The sequence below is a fragment of the Mycteria americana genome, chromosome 17, assembly GCF_035582795.1.
Source record: "Mycteria americana isolate JAX WOST 10 ecotype Jacksonville Zoo and Gardens chromosome 17, USCA_MyAme_1.0, whole genome shotgun sequence".
Lineage (NCBI taxonomy): Eukaryota > Metazoa > Chordata > Aves > Ciconiiformes > Ciconiidae > Mycteria > Mycteria americana.
In genome coordinates this window covers 10,760,703-10,778,909 of record NC_134381.1, presented here as the reverse complement: position 1 = coordinate 10,778,909, position 18,207 = coordinate 10,760,703, and the positions used below count along the sequence as shown (strand labels likewise).

At 59.0% G+C, this 18,207-nt stretch overlaps 1 protein-coding gene across 2 annotated transcripts in view; it reads right to left on the bottom strand.

Annotated features, from left to right (window-relative positions):
• The window catches only part of NOTCH1 (notch receptor 1), a 44,675-nt gene extending 27,078 nt beyond the window's left edge, over nucleotides 1-17,597 (bottom strand). For both annotated transcript variants that reach the window (XM_075519387.1, XM_075519388.1), the window contains exons 1-2: nucleotides 17,377-17,597; nucleotides 15,617-15,698 (exon numbers count right to left, since the gene is read on the bottom strand). In XM_075519387.1, coding sequence (XP_075375502.1) covers nucleotides 15,617-15,698; nucleotides 17,377-17,434 — 140 coding nt within the window. In that variant the 5' untranslated portion in view covers nucleotides 17,435-17,597. The remainder of the gene's footprint in view (nucleotides 1-15,616; nucleotides 15,699-17,376) is intronic.
• Between the last annotated feature and the right edge of the window lie 610 nt (nucleotides 17,598-18,207).

Genomic DNA, 18,207 nt, shown 5'->3' with positions numbered 1-18,207 from the left:
TGCCACGGCCGCGGGGCAACGGCGCTTCTGGGTGGCTGCGCCACGGCCCCGCGCGGGGGAACGCGAGGGCTGGGGCCGCGGCCGCCTGAGAGGGGCCATTGTGCGGGGCCCGGGCGGCCGGTGCAGGCACGCCACCGGCAAACCGCTCAAGTGTGCAGTCATCTGTTAAAAGCACCGCTCTCCCCCGCCTCCCCGCACCACACACGCTTTTTTTCTTAAAACAATCCTCCGGGCTCTCGCGGCGGCTGGCGGACAGGGAAGCGTCATGAGATTCTCCAATGGGAGAAAAAGGCGGAAAAAAAAAAAAATGAATAAGAAAAAAAAAAAATTGATGCTGGACAAAGAGCCCCGGGGGCAGCGCGGGAACCGCCGAGCGCGCGGGAACCGCCACGGCGCGGGCTTCGGCTCGCGGCGGTGCTGCCGTGGGCAGCTGGGACGGGGAGGCGATGCTCTGCATCCCAGGCCGAGCTGGGCGGCCGGAGGGACTGTCACTGGCGTTGGGGTTCCTGCACCGCGGGGCTTAAATGAGGCCGGGACGAGGGGCGCGGAGCCGAAAGCCCTCCCACCCAATTAGTTTTCGGACCGTTTCCAATTTCAGTGCAGGCAAGTGGTGGTTTGAGCTCACGGATGGGAAGCCGGAGCAGAGCCCAGCCTGAGCCCGGGCACGGTTATTAGTCAGGAGGTTAATTAGTTATTGGGGGAACTCCCCAGGGGGGGCAGCCCCTGCCTGAAGGCACAGGGGGCCTGGGGCCACGGGCAGTGCCCGGGCTGGGGGCTGCCCGTGCCTGGCTGGGCTGCCTGGGTGCTTCCCAGGCTTTTGCTTCAGGAAACCCCTGAAGTTTCATGGAGTTTGCAGATTTTTTTAAAATAGTTTTCTATTTGTTTGTTTTAAAAGCTGGTTTATGGATGCAATCAGCTCAAGAAGTGAGGAGGGTGCGGCACACGCCGGGGAAGGGCTGGGCACAGGTCTGCCCCGGCCAGAAGGGGCTGAGCTGAGCGATGGGCACGCGTGGGCAGGCGGGACCGGGGTACGCTCATGCATCACATTTCTCCTTCCTGCAAGGGGGGTACTTCCAGCCACTGAGAAGTGCCGGTGAAGCAACTCCTCAGAAAAAAAGCAATACCACACAGGCACCCTTAAAATCCGGTAGTCACTACTATAACCCACGGAGGAGCTTGCATCGCGCGGAGCGGAGCTGCGCAGCACAGACCCACTGCGGATGCTTGGTGATTCCCAAATCACAACCACAACCGTGGCGGGGACGGGGACAGCCCTCACATACCTATTGCACACACTGCACCAGCTCGGGGAGCCCTCTCAAATTCCTTCCACGTTTTCTAAGTCATCTCAGTTTCTTTTCAAGGTTTCAGAGCCAAAGGTCTCTGACAGAAGGGATATCGCTATCATGATAGCGATACCGCTGCTCGGCAAGAGTACGAAACAAGGACGCTGGACGCTCCTCTGCTCACACATGGCAGCGCCCGGGACATGCCCATGGGCAGCCTCGCACCCAGCGGCTCCGACACCGCTCCTGCATCACCTGTAGAAGTTTCTGCACAGAAACACTATTCCTGCCCATGTTTGCAACAGCAATCTGAGACTACGCAGGGAAGAGCGTGGCTGCGGACTGAAGCCACAGGATGAATTTCGCTGTTTCCTCCCCGTGCGGGTCCCGGAGCTCACTCACAGCCGGAGACTCTCGAGCTGCATTTAAAAGCCCAATGACTGCAAGAGCTTTAGAGAGTCCTGGCTGCAGAGGAAAGCCTGGAGACAAGCTGTGCATGCAAAGCAAGAGATCAAAAACCAGGTGAAGAATAAGGCCAGCCCAAGACGTAGTTATTTTTCAGCTCTCCCAGGTCTGGAAAGTCTGGATTCAGCAGAGCCAGGTTCAGCTCCCAGCCGTGCTGCAACCTCATCATGTGTCCACCTACGTCTCCAGGGGCTAAAAACCTCTCCTGAAGTTCAGCCCAGGGAGCTAAGCTTCATTTTCTGTAAAAAACATACCAGCGTGTGGTGGCGTGAAGGCTCCCAGGCAAGCAGACGTGGATGTCCCCACGGGCTCAGCCAGGCGAAGATCACCCTGTGGTTTTTCCTTTGGCATTTCCCAAGCGAGGGCTACCCAAACCAATCCCCAAGGAGCTTATGGAAATTAGCATAAGAGACATTAAAGCTATGCTTTAATTATAGATATATGTGTTGGCAGAGGACAGGGCGGGTGCTCCAGGATCAAAACAGCTCAGAAGGGCCATTAGAAACCAGCTTTGAGGTGGTGAAAGGCGGCTGAGCTCCCTGGGGTCCTGAGGAGCCTCCGTGAAATCCCTGGAGAGGCCAGCGCGGCCACGCTCCCAGCCCCACGCGTGACGCACACCCCGTTCCCAACCCAGGCAGGAATGGCTAAAAATACTGGTGTCTCTCCCTCCCCTGAGCACGCAGCTGAGAAACGTTTCCGTTGACTCATTAACCTGCTGAAGAGGCATCAAACGCTCCAGCCGCGACCCACCCCGCTGTTTTAAACAGCGACGGAGGGTGATGGCCGAGCCCTGCTCCAATGCACGATGCTCTCTCTCCCAGAACCGTGCCGGCACAAGGACCAAGTCAGGGCGGACAGTCTCACAGCTCTTCACTTCTAGGATATTTTCTACATGACCTAACCAAGGGACCGGGGCTGTCACCGAAGCACCAGGCAGGACAGGCAATGCAGCAGCTGGTCCCCATCCCTGCGGATGGGGATGCTGCATGTGCTCCTTGCAGGTGCGAACACACCGATTTACACCCCCCGAGCATCTGGGGCTGCCGTCCATCCCGGTGGCTTTTTGTTTCGGGGAGTCAGGCAGAGGCTGGGGGCTGGATTCCCACGACACGGGGCTGTGACGCGTCTTACCCCTCCACGCCGGCCCCGAGCGAGCACCCGTGCCCGGAGCGCAAACGGCTGCGCGGGGGGAGGCGCACTTAATAATGCACCGCGCTCCCGACCCATAAATCTCCGGCATGATTCACGGGCGATGTGAAGGGTGATGGAGAAAGCCTTGCCCAAGGTCAGACAGCGAGTCCCGGGGGATGGCCTGGGAACGGGAACAGCGGCCCTGAATTCCCACCCCGCTCCCAGCGCCGACCCCAGGCCAAATCTGGATCTGCTCAGCGTGGGCACGTGCATTTGTTGTGTCTGCTGCACATCCGTAACGAGTTACAAACAACGGCCCAACGCCGCGGTTATTTCAGCAAGGCTCCAGAAAAGCTCGGCAAATCATATAATCAAAAGCACGAATGAGCCGCAGAAATATCAGACAGCCAACACGCTCTGCTGCCGCGCCGCTGCCCCAGCTTTGCGTTACACGTGTTCTTGCCCGGCTGCCGTGGCTTCCAGCACCCCCTCGCCCCACGAGCCGTGCTGGCAGAGTTGGGGTGCCCATCCCGGCCCCCCCCCAGCCCGCGGCCCCCGTGCCGGCCGCTCCGTGCGTGCAGCTCCGCGCGCGCTGCCGGCCCTTTGTTCGCTCCCTCCCCGCTTGCAGCGCGCGAGGCTTTTCCTCCAACCCACCAGCAACAGGTTTTGTCCCTCCGCAGCAATGCAGGCACTGAAAGCATCCCGAGGCAGATGTTTCTGCGACCTCTGACCCAAGACTAATGTTTTCCCTTCTGCGCTAAGCTGCCATCTGCCACGGCCGGCACAGATGACACCCAGGCGCTCCCACAGCCCACCCTGCCCCGGCACGGCTCCCGCATGGCGGCACCGGGGCTTTGTTCAAATTTGGGATGCGTCAGCCCTGCATAAGCACAGCCCAGGGGCTGGGGGGGGTTTCAGAGGTGCTGGGTGCATGGGGGATGCCCTGGATGCGGGGGGCTCGGCAGAGGCTCAGCCTGCATCGCCCCGCAGCTGAGAACGGCCACGCTCACACCACCCACTGCTCTCCTGCCTAACCCCTGAGGGCTGAGACCATGGCAGGGCTGGAGGCGAAACCCACCTCGGGCTTAAAATGCACAAAACAACCCAACAAGCAAAATGAAAACCAGGTGTAAGCCGGAGCACGGCCACTGGACGCGCAGGGGCTGTCCCCCGTCCCCTTCCCAATGGCGGGGCAGGTCCAAGGGGCAGCCCCGCTCTGCGGGAGGGGACAGGGGGCTGGTGGGGAGCCCCATCCCAGCCGCTGGCCCCGCGTCCAGGCTGCCTCTTATCTGCGCTGCCATCACATAACCTCTTCCTCACCCTCATCTGCTGGAAGCATGAACGGCCGCGGTTGTTTTCCCCAAGGTATGAGCACCGTGGGAAAGCCGAGGAGGGGAGGCTCAGGTCTTTACTCGAGCCCCGTTTTGGGGGTACTTGAGGCTAATGGGGCCAGGAGAGTCCCTGGGGCAGCAGCGAACCCAGGCGCTGGGTGCGGGGTCTCCCCTGCTGGGGGGGGGAGCAGCCCCCACCCCGACACCCGTGTCCCCAGGCGCAGGCTGGGCTGTGGGGGATGCCGCTCTCTGCTCCGTGGTACCCGTGGCCCAGAGCAGCCATCCCAGACGAGCCGCCCTCCCTGCGCCCCAGAGTCCCCGGCAGAGCCACCCCAGCGCAGAGGTGGTTCAGAAACCACGACCGTGACCTTGCGTGGTGCAGAGGGTCCCCACCGAGGAACCGTCACACGCACAAAGCCCTCTGCACCAGCAAACGCGCCGCGTGACTGAGCAGACGCCTGTGCCAGCGCGGTCCGGACCCTGCGGAGCGAAGCAAGCGGCCAAACGTGAGCAGGACACTCGGATTTCACGTGTTTGCTGGCAACGGCCGAGGGAAGGAGAAATATGCAGCAGGAGAGTTTTCCTTAGCTGCACACAGGACCACAGCCACCGCACGCCGCTCCCAGCCGCAGAGCGGTGACACGACCCTACCCCATCGTCCCCACACCTCTCGGGGTAACCGTCATCCTCGGGCTTACGAACGGGAACCACAACTGCCTGCTTTCACACCTTCCCCTGCGCGGCCCCGGCAGCTGCAGACCCTGGGCGTTAAACTTGCTTTCCATCAGGCATCCACGCACAAGAGTCACTTTTCCAGTTGTGCCAGTGGCTTCCCGCCTGGCACAGCCTGGAAGCAACACCCCAGCTTTCTTCTGAAGTTACACCCTTCCCCCTAAGACACGTTTGCTCGGTGCCAGCCCGGGGAACCCTGATCTCCGCCAGCTCCAATCCGACCAGAGAAAGGGCCGGTGCTCGGGGACATGTCCCCGTGTCACTGAGAGAAGAGATCTGCTTCTTACTGCATCTTCCCATTCCACTTTATTCCATTCATTCTTACTCCACTGCCTCCCCACGAGCCCCTCCCGTGTTCCTGCACAGAGCATCATTGGGGACCGCAGGTGCTCACGACTGTCTACAGGACGGCTTCCCAGCGGCGTCAGCCCGCCTTGGAAACACCCCGCCGAGCGTGGGAGCATGCTCCGGAGCCAGGGGAAGGCAGACAGGCCTGGAAAACAGTCCCGCTGGGAAAGCAGAGCTCAGCACCCTGCACGCTGCTGCTCAGCTCCTGCCCTGGTATCGCCACCCTGCTCGGGGTGGCACGGCACCCCTGGAGCCAGCAGAAGGAAGATGGGTGCAGGGAGACGGGGAACGCTTTCGGACGCTGCCCTGACCTCCCTGGAGCACGTGGGGCCGTGGATGCTCCCTCCTGCCCTGGCAGCCGGGGGCTGGTGGGAGCCGCTTGAGCCCCCTCCCAGCAGCCGGCACAGCCAGGCTCGCCGCACCTCACCTGCAGCTTCGCTCTGTGGTTTCTGGCACACGCGTCCGTTAAGAAACCAAAGGCTTCGCCACGGCTCCCAGGAGAGCCAAGGCAGAGAAGGCAGAGCTGCCCAGCTCCCCCTCGCCCACGTGGGGCACCCCGACCAGGCGATGCACCCCAAAGCTCCCGCCGGCCCTGCCGCGCTCCCCCGGCGCCGGCATGGCCGCACAAACACCTCCGGCAGCCGCGACGCGGCTCCCAGCACCAAAAACCAGTGCTAGACCAAACTGGTGGTTTTTTATGAAGTCCCATCCAGGCCCTGCTTTATTAAACACTCTGGGACACCAGCCTGGGAAAAAAACAGAGTTTCACACAGGGAGGGTGGTTGGCAAAGCAGCAGGTTACTTCGAGTGACATCAGGTTAATAAAGCAAGAGCAGATCTCCAGTCTTGTTTAATTAAAAAAAGCAAACTGCAATCCGAAGTCTTTGATGTGTGGTGTTTTTTTTTTTTGTTCCATTTCATTTTTGACCTAGCCCAAGCCATCTAATTGAGATTTTAAGACCCAGACTTTCATCTGGAGAGAAACTAAAGGAATTCCCAAAGCTGGATATACTTACAGCCAGGAGTGGGGAAAAACGTGCTAGAGCCCTGTTCCTCCTACCAGCGTGAAGGGCAGAGGGAAAAAAAATGGCTGTGTTTCTTAAGCAGACATTAGTCAGGACAGTTTGGGAATCAAAGTTCCCATTGTAATGAAAAACAATATAATCCCATTACTAAGCAAAGTGGCCAGGCTATTCACTGGGTGGTAACCGGCTACCTGGGAAGGAGCTGCCTTTCAATGGAGCTTCATTCACAATAAACATGAAAGATGTCGAAGGAAGAGACCAAGACAAAACTCGCCTCATTCCCACCCTCAACAATGGCTGCTATGAAATATTTCCCCCCCTCCCCAGTTGATGTTTTTTATATCCTCTGCCGGTGTAAATCCGCACAGCCCCATTGTTTGTGGGAGCGCGCTGCCCTGCGCCGAGCCGAGCTCTGCTCTCCCCGCTCGTCCCGGTCCCTGCTCCTTCTCTTGGAGGAGCCCGTTTACGGGGTGACCGTAAAGGACGCGGCTCAGCAGAGGATCCCCAGGGAACACAACCTGGGCTGAGGCCGGCAAATGCCTCGCCCGCGGGGCAGGGGCGAGCGTCCGGGGCAGGTCCTGAAGCAAGTGCCCACGCCGGTGACTGGCGTGCCTGTTAGACACCGCGAAGGTGCCTGGCTCTTCTTTTCCTCCGTGGTGCTTACAGCAGCTGTGGCGTTCGAGAGCGCCTGCTGCAACTGCTCCCTCTTTTGACTTTTCGTTTGTAAACATTTTGCCTTTAAAAATGTTTTATTCTTTAAGCCAGCAGAAGGAAAAGTTGGAGCTTGGAGGAGATGAGGAAATTCCACCTCCCCAGGCCACCCGCCAGCCCAGCACTGCTGGTGCCCGAGGCCACTCTCCCTTCCCCATCCCTTTTGGGGTAAATGCCCATTTTCACCCGCTCTGGACGCAGGGCTGCCCACACTTGCTGCCTGCGCAGGGCGAATTCACGCTGCCTTGCTCCCACGAGTTCTGGCACGCACGCAGTGCCCGTGTCACCATCTCACTAAGCAATGATGAACTCTTTTTTTTTTTCCCCCCCTTTTCCCCCTCAAACCAAGTTTTGGCTAAACACCGCACTGCCCGAGAGCCAAATATGGAAAACTCCCACCCGGGACACGCGTGACCCCACCATCCCACTCTTCTAATCCTGAACATAAAACCTGAGATTAGGATCTGAACAGCCACCAAGAGTTTAAACAAGCTATATTTAGCTCCGATATTTATAAACAGGAGGAGAGGGGGGTTCTGCAGAGCATATGGGTACCCCTGCAGCACAAACCCTACCAAAAGCCAGAGCAATTCGTGCCGGGGCTGTTTTGGTGAGACACCGAGTAGGCAGAGACGGCAACAGCCGGATAGCGATGGATCCGGCTCCCCCCAACCTCACAGCCATGAAGATGCAAGAAAAGCAAAGCTCCCGAAAATAGTTATTAGCAACAAAACCCTCGCTCCCTTGGAAACCATGGCCTGAGGGACGTAAAGCACCTCCGAGCAGACGGGTATCTGCTCCCGGGATCTGTATCCCGGGATTTCTGCTGCTGCCGAGTTTAACCAAGGAAACGGCGAGGGAGGGAGGAAAGACTCTGCCTCCGACACCTTTTGCCGGCAGAAATCCCTGTGTCAACATGACGCCCTCGCCGAGGGAGCGGGGACAATGGTGGTGGCTCTGCCCTCCGGCCGCAGCCCGCATTCCTGCCCCCCTCCCCTGGAAACCCCCCTTTTGTGGGGAGCAGCAGGCCCTGTGAAAGGGCCGTCTGTCGCCCTGCCTTTTGACTTGGAGGTCTGTGTCTAACATTTTAATAGGGGCTGGGGGCCGGGGAGAGGCCCCCCCTCTCCCGGGCCGCTCCCCGACAGGGTCACTCTCCCAGCCCATCCCGAAGCCAGCGTGCGGGGCTCCGGCCGCCGACAGGCAGCAGGCGCGAGGGCGGGAGCCGGTGGCACTGCACATCCCGCTGTCGACAGCCACATTCCTCCACCTGCCCCGAGAGGAGCTATTCCATGGGTTAACCGGCCGCGAGTGCCTTTGGGGGGGGTCTTTTTCCGATCCCCCCGCGCAAGGATGCACCGGTTGGGCGGGAGCACTGGGGACGTGCTCTCCTCCACGGCTGCCCATCGACAGCAGATAATTTCCATCTTAAAATAAACCACTGCACGCTCACAAACACTCCACCCCCCAGGCAGCGATGCCAGCGGGGAGCGTATGGTCCTTGGGGTCCCCGTTGCCCCGCTGACGCCGGCTCCCTCAGCAAGGGGACATGGGACAGAGCAGTTGACAAAGTGAAGAGCCCCAGTGCCAAAGGCTCCTTTCGTTGCTCCTCTTGGGGACAGTTGTGGTGGACAGGTAGTGTCACATCCCACGAGGAGCCACGCAGGAGGATGAGGAGGAATCGGCAGCAGGGGGCAAGGCTCAGCCCTGCAGCCCCAGCCCTTGCAACAGCCTGGGACTGATCCTGCACAGCCCTGGAGCTCCAAGCAAAGCCTGGCACCGCCGCTCTCAGCTACGCCGACTTTAGATCAACCCAAAGCAACAGGATCCCTCGCCATCGGTGCTCCTCCCGGCACCCAGCCCACCACAAGGCCACTTGCCTGCAGGGTGCCCCTTCTATTAAATAAGGGCAACATTATAGCATCATTAAAACTTAATAAATCCATTTCCCATATAAATAGCATTAAATTCAGATTTTGGGGAAGGGAATTAGGGTGAAAACTTGTTAAAAGAAAATTACTTCGGCGCAAATACATTTTTGCAACTTGACTGAGCGTGAAAGTTTCCCATTAAAATGCAACTCCGCTCCTTTTGCTGGAAATGTGCAAGAGCCTAATAACCAGGGCCTAAACATTAACTGTTTAACTGATTTTTCCAATATTAACTCCAGACTGCCATGGGGGAAGGGGAGGACGTGGCGGGTGAAAGCTCGAAGTAGGCATTAATTACTGCTCTGCGAGGGAAGCACACCCAGCGCACGCACCGCTCGCAGGCTCCCAACAGCCCTTTGCAGACCCAGACGCGGGACATCACCGGCCGCGAGCAGGGCACGAATCCCACTGCGCGTGGGGCGGTGGGCAGGATGCTGCTCCGTGCTGGGGCAGGGCTCCCCACAGGACCCAGCCAGACGCCTACCCCTCAACCCCACACACGGGCTTTGGTCGCGGTCCCGATCCTGCATCTCTCACACCAAGCACTGCATTTACCAACAGGCACCTCCATCACCTAATTCAGCTCCGTGAGCTGGGATGCGCCCGGCAGGTCGTGCTGCTCCGTCTCTCACCAAGACAGGTTTTGATGTTCAGATAAGCAACAGCACATGGGGGGGAAACTGAGGCACCAAGCAGACCTTGCTTGACGTACGTGGAAACCCCGATACCGTCCCATACTGCAGACCCCTGCCCGCGGGGCACTCGCCAACACAGGGAGGTGAGACGAGGCGACCCGATCCGCTGGATGCACGCTAGAGCTGTAGACAGAGGTGCTGCAATGGGTCCAGGCGCTGCCGTGCACCGAGGAAGGCAGAGGCCAGACAAGGGCGCGCAAGTCTGAACGGGCACCATCACACCTCGGCCAGACGGCCAGCTGGAAGCAGTGCCGAGCTGCTCTACCAGCAAGACTTGGATGTCAAAGCAAAGATTGGGGTGTCTCCAGGTGGGCATCTCTAACTGTCCTGGGGCTCTCCAAGCAGGCAGATGGGAGCTGCCATGGTCTGGTGTCACTAAGACCTAGCGGAGTGCTGCAAAGACTTCCCAACGTCACATGTGATAGATGTGCAAAGAGAGTTGTGCTATTAAGTCCAACTGGGGCTTCCTCAGCCCTTCAGAACCCCTGCTCTACCACCCTGATCAGACCCTGCTATGCCGGCGGTGCCAAAGCAGGGCCCTGACCCTCACACGTCTCTGCTCCTGCTCCTGGATGCCTCCGAGCTCAGATACCCAAGAACCAAAACTGCAACACCCCCCTCAACACCAGAGTAGCATTTCTACTGCTCATTCCAGATCTTTGGCCGACGCGAGTAGCTGCAGTTCTACCCCGGACCAAAGCACGAGCACTGCGCTGGGCTGGTGAGTGCCCAACACAACTCCCATCGCTGGCAGTCCTTGGATGGTAGTAACACCGACCCACCGCTGCCGATACCTGTCAAGGCCAACCCTGAGGAGCCCAGCACTGCAGGATGGAGCCCAGCACTGCAGGATGGAGCCCTTCCATGGACGGATGGACTGGGGAAGCTGGGATGCCTGTTCCCTGCAGCAAATCCAGGCTCATGAGGGCACTATGCAGCAGGGCAATGTCAAGGACCTGCAGGATTTTGGCACAGCCACTTCCAGGCACTGGGGCTCGGCACTGCGTGCCAAGGGCATGCAACGAGATGAAAAGACTATTTGGAAAGTATCTGGAATCACCTCAAACCTTCACCTCTCTGGCCTGCTGGTCTTTCTAACCATGGTCCCCAAAGCAAAGGGCTGCAGAAAGTCAGCCCAAGACCAGCCTGGGGAGCGATGAGTGAGCAGCCCAAGTGCCCCATGGTGCTGCCCCATCCTGGGCAGCAGCAGGAGCTGGCTGGACACGAAGTCACGCACCTGCAGTGAAGCAGACGGACCCCAACCACCTTTCTGGTCCCTGGAAAGGAGGCAGGACTCAACCGAGATGCCACTACAGGTCTGCTTTCCAAGGGGGATTTTAAGCTGTATCCCAGAGGCTCTTCCACCCCACAGCCCCAATACGTGGTCTAAAACCTTCACCTGGAGTTTGGCCACACGTTAACCGTGGAGAAGTCTCCATCCAGATCCAGAGCTTACCAGCTCTCGGTTACTGCACCCGGAGGCTACTCCCTCGTTAAACACACTGATGCTCTATAAATTTCACATTCCACTCATGTACACATGCCGTTACCATTCGGGACACCTACCAACACGAGCAAAACGAGGGTCAGCACACCTCCAGGCCTGGAAAGAGCAGGTTAATTTCCAAACAATGTTATTTTAAAACTTGCTAACTGCCTGCTGATTATGTTATCCAAGCCCTTAATTGGTGAACAGCTTGGCCTTGCAATGACCAAGCATGTCTCCCTCATGCTACATACAATAAACCATAACAGCCTTGGAGGTGAGACCAGGGTGTGTAGTATCAGCTGGAACAAATGGACGTATCGTGGCTTCCAGCACATAGGAAGACAGCAAGTCAGAGATTTTGGAGGAATAAAATGTAGCCTGCATGACGAAGCGAGCCACCTCCAGAAGCTGTCCATGGAGGAGCAGAGCCCCGTGCACTGCATCACACCACGGGATCACACATTTAACAGCTGCAAGTACCTGGCAGGGAATAGCCCCTCTGATCTCAGGTGGTGACGGCCACTGCAAATACCGCATCCTCTCTGGATCCTGGGGAGCCCCCGAGCAACTTCATCTCAGCAGGCATCACCCCACCTCTCCTGCTCATCTCCGTGCTGCAGGTACCGCTGAGGGACCTACTGAGATATCTCCTCCTGAGCATGACCCGTGCTGGCCCCTGCCCAAATGCAGTACAACCTTCTGGCCATCACAAGTACCAAGCCATGAGAAAAATCAAGCAAAAAAACTCAGCCCAACCAATAAAATCCCAGGGCAAGTCAGCAGGAGTCAGTGGGATCACCTGAGACAACTGATAACCATCAAGACACCTTGCAGAGAGGAGAGATGTAAACAGAGATTCTTCTAGAAAAGAGCTAAAAAATCCCGCTGCTGTCCCAGTGACCTCGCCAGCGGGGCTTCTCAGCTAAGTTTCTCTTCCACTGGAATCCGCAACAGGTGATGCTTTTGTATTTTTAATCTACCCTCTTACCCATTTCCACCTTGCTCTTTCCGAGAATGAGATCAGACTCGAAAGAGCCATCAAGAGTTCTCAACATGGCTGAATCACCGCTCGTCTACTTCTTTAAGAGCTTCCTCTGGGTGATTGTTCAACACTCCACCCTCTTCCTCTCCAGCACGGAGACTGCATTTTTTCTTTGTTATTATTTCATGGAAATAACGTTGGGTTAAAGCACATGAGAAAAACCAAACCAGAAGGAAACTTCCGCCCTTTACAATGAGATAACAATGACTGAGCAGTTGAATAACTTGAAGGGCACAGAGAGCTGCAGTACTCAGATCACTCCTCTGTGTTCCTGGTTGTCTCCTAAAAGAGTTTTGAGCTAAAATAATAATCTCTTCCTGCTACGGTCCCCCTCTGAATGTTTCTTCCAAGGCTTCTGGCCTGCTGCCCATGGAAGCTGGTGGTGGCAACGGGCACCAGCTCAGGAGCCATCGCCCTGGCTGAACTACAACGTCGCGCTGATTCATAAACAGAGGAAGTACTTTAGCAAACCGACTTTTCCCCCTTTTCAGCGCAAGCCTAGTGATTAATTTAACTTATTTTTTTTTCCTTTGCCGTCTCTTTGGCTTCTCTAGGCAAGAGTATGACAACCCAGACGCAGCTCCTCTGACTTTAACGGTGAAAGGCTGGTGGAGCGGGGTTTGAAACTCAGCCCTCTTTCATGCCATCTGCTTTTAACTAGCGGAGCAAGGGAGGTCCTGGGAATAAGTGTCACATGGCACAGCAATCTAAAATCAGCCCCGCTCATTTGCAGGGATGCCAGTCAAAACTACGGTTATCCAACAGTCTAATTAGGAGCTATCACTAGAAGTCAAAACGATCTTTTGGAAAACCTTCTCATTTTGTCTGGGAAAATGCCTTAGTGAAAGGCGAGTGCCTTTTGTGGAAAGCCACAGCTCCCCAGTGCTGTGAAACCGCACTGCAACACCGCCGCAGCCATCATCTGCAGACCGGAACTTTTAAAGCTCCAGATCTGGCGCAAGTGCCATGCACGGGACAGAAACACCCCGCACCTTCAGCTGGGGTCCATGCAAGGTGCATGAAACTCTGCTGCTGCTGCTCTTCCAGCACTGAAAGACCTGGCTGCCCCTGCCAAGATGGAAAACAGCTCCAAAGGCAGTTTAATTAGGCCGCTTCTGTCGCGAGCCCTCCAGCCGATCAAATGCTTAGTCCTCTCCATTCAATTAAAGCCCCGCGTGCCCTGGACTACCTGGCAAAGGGACAAGCAAGATAAGGCACCCAGAGTTTTACAAACTATCACTGTAAAATAATAAAGGCAGAGAAAGCTCCTCGTCTCACCCCGGCGATTCCCTTTCTGTAACAGGGCTGATAACTCGGTTTTGGTGTTATCAGTCGTCTTCACGTAACCCAACTAGCTCTCTCCCGCCACAAACGCCGGGACGCTTGTCCGCTGGAGTAGCGTCTCCCTCGTACGCTATTTATTTCACTCCACTTTCTAATTGGATTTGTGGAGGCAGCACAATGGGGCTTTATGGCCAAACTTTGTTAAGTGCCAGGCCGAGCGGAGATGTGGCCAGCAGCCAAAATGGTGCATTTCACGCAGGCGCCAAAGGGCAGTGCCAAGCTTTTCTGCGTCTGGTATCTGTGTTCTTGGCTCTGCTTTGTTTAAGAAGCTTGGAAGCAAAACTCCTCGTAAAGAGATATTCAAACAAGTGAAAAACCAGGATTTTGCGAGCTGCTATCAGATACCTTGGAAAGTTGCACCTCCTCCAGTCTGGCAGTACCTCCAATATCTGCCCCCATCGCCCACAGAGCGTACCCTGCACGGGACAAGCGCTTTAACGCACGGAGAGCGCACACCTTGGTTTCATGCAAAAAATAACTCGCACGCACTCGTGAAGCCATCCCGGCGTCTGCAGCCAAGAGAGAGGCGGTTATTCACAGCTAGCAATGAAGAAGTTCTTTAAAGTTAACTTTTTCTCTTAAAAAAACCCCACTCCAAGCCTGCTTTGGAGGCTTCTCCTCCAAATAGAGAGCTCGCACACATCAGATCTAATTAGATTCCATCACCATCTGCACATGAAATGTAAATCAGGAGTTGCAGAGACTTAAGAAAAAAAAGGGAAGAATGACCACAAGGAAAAGGAGGGGTGTAAGGTTGGGGAGGGGGTGGAGGGTTGGGCATTCTGGGAAGCCATACATGATTAGTCACACAGCATTAATCTGCCTCCCTTAACAATAGCTGCCGAATTTCGACCGAATCCCAGCTGTCGCTCTTTGAATGAAAGAAAACAAGATTTAGAGCGTCAAGCGTTGGTAGGGGCTTCTGTGCAAAAAAAAGTGGCGTGCATTCATTAGTGGCTCACAAAGGGACCCAGCCTTTGTCCATTAAATTGCTCATGTGCCTGATTGATTTGCTGATTTATTTGCACCAAAGGGTTGGGGGGCTCAGCTTGGAGAAGGGGGCGGGAGGTGCCCGGCTACTGGGCAGAGTAACGGCACCCAGGCGGTTTTGCGAAAAGCAACACACATTGTCAAGGGAAACTGCCATTCAACAGGTTGGGATTGGAAATGCCTTCGGGTTCCTCCGATGAGGACTTCCTATTTGGAAATTTGGGGTGGGTGGGAACGTCTCCCCGCCTGCTCTCAGCTCAGGCCACGTTCAACAGGCAGAGGGGAAATCTGGCCGGAAAACAGAGCCTTGCCCATTCACATTTCTTTTATGGAATAGTTTTAAAAAGGGAGCTGGAGTCTTATTCATTTCTCTTGGTTATTGTTCCCTGGGAGCCTGGAGTGAATCGGCCATCGCTGTGGTGGGTCGGCTGGTCCTTCAAAGAGTCCCAACGCTTTACACATCCGTTTCCCCACAATCGGCTTGGAGAAAGCTCCTGCCTGGGTGCCAGGTCCCACCAGGAACGCTGGGCTGGACCGCAGCTTGGCACCAGCACCGGCAGGGCTGCGGGAGGAGGTGGCCCTGCTCCCCCGCCTGCCCCGGGAAATGTCCTGCAGACCCACGGACATCAACGGGGCAGCACCAGCAGCCAGAGCTACGCCACGAAATCGCTCCTGAACGTTTATTGGAGACGTACTGGACACGGCACCACGAACTGACAGGGTGCAAGGGACTGAAAGGCAACGCTTCGGGGCCAGGAGGGAGTAGCTGGAAGACAGACAGACAGGCAGCCTCCCTCCCCACCCGACGGTCCAACAAGTGCCGCGGGCTGGCCCTACCTCCTGCTCCATCAGCAGGGCAGCCTGCATAGGTTAACACCACCAAAACATGGCCCTTTGCCCATGTTTTTCCACCCAGCTAGGAACAAAGCCCGATCCTGCCAAACTCGCAGCGACTCCTACACAAGCAGGTTATTCTTGCCACTCAAGGAAAGAACACGCATCTTGCCCTATTAAATCCAGAGCCTTCAAAGCAAAGTCAACATGCATATCAATACTTTGGTCGGGGGAGATGAAAATCCTCTGGCTCCTCCATACTTACTGGCACACCTCCGTCCCGTTGAGAAAAGTTTCACACTTGCCCCCGTTGAGGCAGGATTCGGCAGGCTGCGTGCACCGTAAACCTGCAAACAGAAGGAGAGCGTTAGCCACAGCGCAGGTCCCGGGCGGCAGCGGGAAGGGGGGCTGCAGCCCCTAGCGTCACCCGGACCGGGGACAGGCTCGCCGAGACCCCCGGAGCGTCCAGCCTGGTGATATGGGGGCTGCAGCACCCGGTGGCCCCCACCCGCAGCGTGATGGAGGCGGGCAGGGCCCGCACGGCCCCAGCGCCGAGAGTCTCGCCTAAAAATAAAGTCGGGGTGGGCTCGAGGGTAGGCTCTGCCTTCTCCTTCAGCAGGAGAACTGACAGAGAGAAACCCCAGATCAGGCTCTTGAGTGACAAATGCCATTTGGGAAAAACCATCTGCCCGAGGGCCCATTAGTTATCATTAACTCGGTAACGAAATGAGTCGCCCGTCACAACTTGCTATGAGTAAAGGTTTCATTGTCTGGCCCTCAGAGCCAAATTCTACACAGTTACCACAGCAACTTGCTGAAAGTACCAGAATCGCTTCCGATTTCCACCCCGGCTGGCTCTTCCCCTTCTCTGCCCTGCTAGCTCTTCACGGTAACCGGTTCTGCGACACGCGTGTGCAGCCAGAGCAGTTTCACACTGAGCGACTACAGCTTCGCACCGCCACCGCCAGAACCAAACTTCTCCCCCGGATGGCTGCCGAGCCCCACACACCCCGGGGACACCCCGCTGCGCTCGGGGCTCTGTCCCCAGCCCCGCCTGTCCCACGGGGGATGGAGTGGGGTGGTGGGGACCGCTCCGGCCCGGCACAACTTTCTGCAAACTTTGCCTCCCGAGGGGCCGGGCGCCAGGCATGGCTCTCGGCCCGGGCCTTCCCGGTGCGGAGTGGGGCGAAGGCAGCCCCGCTGCCTTCCCTTCCCAAAATCCGCCCAGGACGCTCCTGCTCGGGAGGAGGCTGCTCGCTCGGCCCCGAGGGGGGGAAGGGGGCGGGGGGGCGATCGCAGGGCCCCGGGGGCATCGCGGGCTGCTCCCCGCTCCGCCCCGCATCTCCAGCCGCTTTTAGGGCTCTTTTCCCCGGCCCCGACCGGCCGCCCCCGACGGTCGCCCAGCGCTTTGCGGTCAAGCACCCGGACCCGCCCCGGGACCGGCGCCGGAGGGGACCCGGCTGACTTTCAAGAAACAGGAAACCGAGAAAAATTTGCAAAACGGTCAAAAGCTCTCGCGGAACAACAGGCAGGAGCGCGGCCGCCCTGCGCGCCCCTCCGCCGGGCCGAGCCCGTCCCGAGCTCCGGCCCCCCCGCCTGCCCGCCGCGCCCTGCTCCGGCCGCCCGCGGTACCGAGCTCCGGTCCCCCCGACGGCAGCGAGAGCAGTTCCCCGCGCCACCCCTCGGTACCGAGCTCCGGTCCCTCGCGGCTCCGAGCACCGTTCCCCCGCCACCTCCTCCGGGGCACCGAGCCCCGCTCCCCCCACGGTTCCGGCCCCGATTCCCCCGGCGACGCCGAGCTCCGGTCCCCCCGCAGGAGCTGAGCCCGGTCCCCAGGCATCCCGCGGCACCGAGTCCCGGTTCCCACGGGGTCCCCGCGGCCCGGACCCCCCCCGCCGCCGCGCTCCGCCGCCCCGCGGTGCCCAGCCGGGACCGGGGCACACGCCGCGCGCGGCCCCGCTCCCGGCAAACTTCCTGCCGGGCGCTTGGGGCGGCCGGTCCGGGGCCCGTCGCGGCAGCCCTCACCTCGCGTTAGGGCGGGCAGCAGGAGCACCAGGAGGCCGGGCGCCAGGAGCCGCTCCATCCCGCTCTGCTCCCGCCGCTCACAGCCGCATAGATCCGCGGGGCCTCGGCCGAGCCGAGCCGAGCCGAGCCGAGCCGGTGCCGGTGCGCGCCGCCCCGCCGGCAGTCCCAGACACACCGCGCCCCAGCGCCGAGCGCAGCGACTCCGAGCGCCGGCGCCTCCCGTGGCTGCTCAGCCCCGGCGGGCCGGGCCGGGCCGGGCGGGAGGGCGGGGGGGGGGCGGGACGGCGCGGGGCGGGACGCGGCGGCACGGCACGGCGTGGCGCGGCGCGGCGCGGCAGTGCACGGGATGGGACGGGACGGGACGGGACGGGACGCGACGGGACGCTCCTCCCTGCCCAGCCCGGGGGGCCGCCGCTGGGAAGCCCCTTCCCGCCACGGAGGGTCCCTGCGTGGGATGGGAGTGGGGCTGCGGGGTCAGCGCAGCCCCCACGGGCAGCCCCAGTGCAGCACCCCCCCCCCTCCCGTGCAGCCACCGGACACCCCCGGTGCAGCCCGCCCGGGCAGCCCCGGACACCCACGGTGCAGCCCCCCGATGCAGTCCCCCACATCCCCGCAGTGCAGCCCCCCCAACCCCGTCCCCAGTGCAGCTCCAGCACAGCCCTCCCATGCAGCCACCACAGAGCCCCAGTGCAGCCCCGGACACCTCCACGCAGCCCCCCCCCCCCCCCCCAGGCAGCCCCCACATAGTCCCAATGCAGCCCCTGGGCATCCCCAACGCAGCCCCGGACACCTCCAGTTCAGCCCCCACCCCAGTCTCCGAGCAGCCCCCCC